This window comes from Nicotiana sylvestris, chromosome 4, assembly GCF_000393655.2.
Source record: "Nicotiana sylvestris chromosome 4, ASM39365v2, whole genome shotgun sequence".
In the NCBI taxonomy this organism is placed as follows: domain Eukaryota; kingdom Viridiplantae; phylum Streptophyta; class Magnoliopsida; order Solanales; family Solanaceae; genus Nicotiana; species Nicotiana sylvestris.
The window spans coordinates 72,506,399-72,511,405 of record NC_091060.1 but is presented as its reverse complement, the minus strand read 5'-3'; the positions used below and the strand labels follow the sequence as shown (position 1 = coordinate 72,511,405).

Genomic DNA, 5,007 nt, shown 5'->3' with positions numbered 1-5,007 from the left:
AAATTCACATCCGAGACCTTATACCCATAAGTCAACATCCGGTTGACTTTTCCAACATAAGCTTACTCAAAAAAGACTAAGTGTCTCATTCCTCTACAAAACCACTCTGAACCCGAAGAAACCAATACGATACCACATAATACATTTGAACAAGACATAAAGAAGCAAAAATGGAGGAAACAGAGCGGTAACTCATGAAACGACCGGTCGGGGCGTTACATCCACTACAATATTTTAGGCCTACAACCACTCCTGAGAAGTGTGGCCTAAGATGCCAAGAAGTGTAGCGTTTGGGAAAAGGCAACACTTTACGACTTTAGGCAATGCTTTTTGGGGGGTGGCCTAAAGTACCGTAACCTTTGACTATTGGCCACGCTTTGTAGGTGTTGCCTTAGAAGCCACGCTTTAAAAGTGTGGCCGATACGGTACAAAGGCCACACTTATATTTTCTCATATAGCCACGCTTTTATGACATAAGGCTACACTTATGAAGCGTGATCTTTGTCACGTTAATGGCTACGCTTACAAAGTGTGGCTTCTAGATCAACATTTATCAGTAACAACGCTAGATTGACAATCCCTATGGCCACCCTTTTTTAGCGTGGCGATTTTGTCTACACTACAAAATTATTTTTCAAATACTTATATTAGCCATAATTTTGTAGTTAAAAAACTATATTTGTTTGCATCAAATTCTGTTCTCACACACACACATATCTCAAGCATTAAATTAGATAATAAGTAATAGAATAAATTAAATAATTCAAATGCATATACTTAAAATAAATTTCAACAAAGAAACATACTTTGTGTACTGTCTATAGTAATAAAGCACTGTTGGTTCAAGAGTTCACTAGCAAAGACCTCTACAAAACAAAATGTATTCATATTTATAGAATCAATAAAAATAAACATCCCAATTTTTCAAAAGGTCGTCACCAAACATTAAGAGCAGTAATAAGACTGGTCTCAGGACTAGAAACCAGTGACTTAATGGAGTCTAAGTTTGTCAAAGGAACTCCATATAGCCTCTCCATTGTCAGAACACGCTTAGTACTACATTGAGGTAGACTTTTGGAGTAGTGACCTGATTAGTAAGTTCCATGGCTTCTAAATACCTCTTGAATGATTCAACATTTGCAGCCTCCTTCTTGAAGTCAACTTCTTCTAGCATTGATTCTCGTATGTCTTTGACAATAGCAACCTGTATAAAAGTTGCATGTTAGGAAACAAAAGCTTGACGCCATTACTTTGGGGCGGGATGGTGAGGAAGAGTGAGACAAATACAAAAGCAAAAATGTTATTTATACGGAAATATGCTCCAGTGTCCACAAGTTCACAACAACTAGTCATCAAAATTGAAATAGAGCAGCAATAGATAACAATTAGAACCAGAAAGAAGTATGATTCAAAAAATAGTAGTATGAAAGAAATAGATGCAACAGAACCATAGCTTCGACCTATTGGCAAAATCTATAGAACATTGCAATACTTCACCATTCACTTTAATGAATCAAATTGATTTGTGACCACCATATCAAATTGCATCACCCGTATTTTCCTACATATTCAAAATAAAATTAAAAATTAGGAAGAAACATATATATAGTATACACTGGCTAGAAAGCATAATTTTGTAAGTTAAGATTGAGGTAGTTTTTGAAATTGGAAAATATAAATACCTTTTCAAGACTTGGGGCGTGAGTTGATCCAGAAGAATGTGGTAGATTTTGGCCTCTCATAGCTCGTGCACTACTTGCATCAACTGGTGAAGGAATATTAGATCCAACACACCCTTGTATATCATGAAAATCCAGTCCAGGGTTGTTTTTCACCATTTGACTAAACAAACATCGCATTTCTTCTCTCATCATTTCCTTCATTTCTTCCTTCAGAGAAGTTATTTCATTGGCATGCTTTTGTTTAAGCTTGGTGATTTCTTCATCTTTTTTCAGAGAGCTTGTCGTCACCGATCTACCATAGCGTCTAACCCGACCAGGCTGTTCCTTTCCAAATACAGCCCTAAATGCAACATGTGATGTTTCTCCGGAACTTTGACGATTCTGAAGTTCAGACTGTCAAAAAAATATTATTGCACATCACTTACGAGTAAACTGCACATACTATAATCTCAACCTACAAAAAGGTAAAATCTGAAACAAACAAACTGAAGTTGTTGGCAAAAGGTTTCTGCGTTTACACTGCAGCTTTTGAGTTACAAAAATTTAGGCTCTTACTTCCAAAAAAGGCACAGCAAAGACATGAATTTAGGCTAGATTGGAAGATATAAAAATTCAGCTCCTTTGAACCTTTCCAAAGGTCTTGTTTCCAGTTTCGTGCTGTGCTCTAATAATAGGAATAACATCCTAATAAACTGCCTATAACTAGGTGCCCTTGTTCACAATTTGTCTCCACAGAAGTCCAAGATTTAAGCTTTTTCTGTTCAGAGGTGACACTTAATCTTTCTATAATGAAATGAATAAAATTATGTACATCTTCACTCTATAAACATGATCTTGCATTCTGTACTTATTTCTCCATCCCAAGGATTTGCCCTAAAATAATTCACAAGTAGAAGTATACTCCTTCTGTTCCCTTTACTTGTCATGTTTGATTTTCGCGCACCCCTTAAGAAAACATTAATTAAAAGGACAATTTAAATAAATTACCATTATTTATTATTTGATCTCAATTTATTAATAACTACTTTTGCTTTCACCGTATTAGTTTCTCCCCCACCTTCATTAGAGTACAATTATCTAAGATAGGCAAGTATTTTGAAACAACTATTTTTTAAAAACATGACAGCTAAATAGCAACAATTAGCACAACCATGACCTAGTTTAATTCACACCTTAAAAAACGGCAGCCCTGTGCAGTAAGCTCCCGCTATGCGCGAGGTACGGGAAAGGGCCGGAGCATAAGGCCTATTGTAAGCATTCTTACCCTGCATTTCTGCAAGAGACTGTTTCCACGGCTCGAATACGTGGCCTCCTAGTCACATCGCAACAACTTTACCCGTTACGGCAAGGCTCCTTCTAAACTAAAATTTATCACATTTTGGAAGTTCAGAAAGTTCCAGGTTATACAATTATAGTCAAAGTTAAAAAAAAAACCTTTAACCTCATTCCAATATTATACATATATTTATACAACATTACTATCTTATTCACCCACTTCACAAAAATCAAAAGCAGCAATTCTTAGTATCATCTACACATTTTTGCAGAATCAAGATAGAAAGAAACAATAAAAGAAAACAGAAAAATCCAATGAATTTATTGAATACCCACATATTAAAAAACTAGCAAGAACTTAAACAGAACAAGATCAAAGCTTTGTTTGTCCATGACGTAATATTACATTATTCAAGCAAATTGTGTTTGTCCAAGTTAAAACACACACACACACACAGAGAAACTCGAACATAATAACAAAGCTCATTGTTTTTATTTTATATACTCAACTACAGCCATATCTTCACTACAACAAAATCAAATTTGTAGAGACAATACAGACATCAAACAACAAGAACAAGAAAAAAAAGAAAGATAATAGCAGAAACAGTTATTAGCTGGTTGCAAAAATACCATGGAAATTAAGTCCTTCTGACGCTAAAAATCCTTTTCAAGCAATTCATAAAAGCCAAACAACAAATACAATAACAAGACTTAACTTGCAGTATGACTTACTATTGCAACTTGAGTATCTGTATGAACTTTCTTCCCTTTCTTTGTACGAGTTGTAATAAACATTTCAGACTTTTATGGTTCCTCATTGTTCTCTTTGGTTGCGCGCTAACAAAAATTACATCAAAGAAGATATAAAAAATATATCACTTTGTTCCGACAAAGTACAAAAAGAAATAAAAGTAAGATTACAAAGTGTCGACTAAATATTATCAATGCCACACGCACTCTTGCAAAATTAATAGGTCCCATTCGATGCCTCCACTTTTGTTTTTTCCTGTTTTCAGAATTCAATTGGCACATAGCCTAACAACAAAGGAAGCATATTCATTAATAAATCAAAAAGGAAAAAATATATACTACAACAATAGGTAGAAATGTAGAAATGCACGGTTTAATATTACTTGGACATCTTCGTTATCCCAATACTCAATCAATTGACGGAACTGAACTTCAGGTATCTCATTGGGACGAATTTGTAGCATTTGCTCAATAGTAGTATTTTTATCAAAATATTTCTTCTTAATATTCCTCTTGTGTCGCTTCCAAGCATCACAAAGACCAGTCATTACCCACTTCTCTCCTTCAGCTAGAATTAAGAACTTGGACTGTGCAAAATAACACACACACATACACACACACACACCCATATATATATATATATATATATATATATATATATATCTTTTCTTAGTAGGAAAAATACAAAAAATATATAATTGAAAAATTGATTATTCTTACATTGACATATTCCCACATTCGTTGCTTAATATCCTTTGACACAGCATGTCAACTAGTATGCACCAAGGGGATAAATCTTGGATTCCTTGCAATTGTTCCTGAAAAGTTGGTCAAATCAGACACTCTCTTGTCAGTTGGTCCAACTGCTTGTCCTTTATCAAATGTCACCTCCTCTCTTTCTTCAAAACTTCTTGCATGAATATTCTTACATATTATTTTTCCTCGAACTCTTTTCTTCTCTAATGTCCCTAGATTGATAGAACAAGTAAGACATAATAAGAAAAAATTAAAATATGTAAAATAATTATAAGGTTTAAGACATACCACCTACAGCACCATCGATGTTCATATCCTCGTCTCCAATAAATTAATCGTCACCAACTTCATCTTGTGCAGAAAACTTATCCAATTCTATTTTACGCTCATCAATACTTGGAGAGGACATAAACAAAGTGTAGATAAATCTAAATTCCTGCCACTGCTGGGCACTAGTGTTGAACCTTTTACTAATCTTTTTTATTTTCTTGCAGGTTTGTTCTCCTAGTGAACTACTCAACTTTTTGTTTCTCTTTTAGGG

The 5,007-nt window shown here is 34.5% G+C and overlaps 1 protein-coding gene across 1 annotated transcript; it reads right to left on the bottom strand.

Annotated features, from left to right (window-relative positions):
* Positions 1 to 935: 935 nt before the first annotated feature.
* Positions 936 to 4,779, bottom strand: LOC104222656 (uncharacterized). Its single transcript, XM_009773902.2, has 7 exons — positions 4,755 to 4,779; positions 4,494 to 4,678; positions 4,094 to 4,297; positions 3,918 to 3,995; positions 1,683 to 2,075; positions 1,119 to 1,204; positions 936 to 1,056 (listed from the first exon to the last, which is right to left on the bottom strand). The coding sequence occupies exons 1-7, from the start codon at positions 4,777 to 4,779 to the stop codon at positions 936 to 938; spliced, it is 1,092 nt and encodes a 363-aa protein (XP_009772204.2).
* Between the last annotated feature and the right edge of the window lie 228 nt (positions 4,780 to 5,007).

Excerpts from the sequence above, each read along its gene's own strand:
- LOC104222656 (XM_009773902.2), bottom strand. The coding sequence starts at position 4,779 with ATGAACATCGATGGTGCTGTAGGTG. Across the intron at positions 4,298-4,493 it reads ATCCAAGATTTATCCCCTTG|TCCAAGTTCTTAATTCTAGC; the intron begins GTGCATACTAGT and ends TATTTTGCACAG. Across the intron at positions 3,996-4,093 it reads GGGATAACGAAGATGTCCAA|GCTATGTGCCAATTGAATTC; the intron begins GTAATATTAAAC and ends CTTTGTTGTTAG.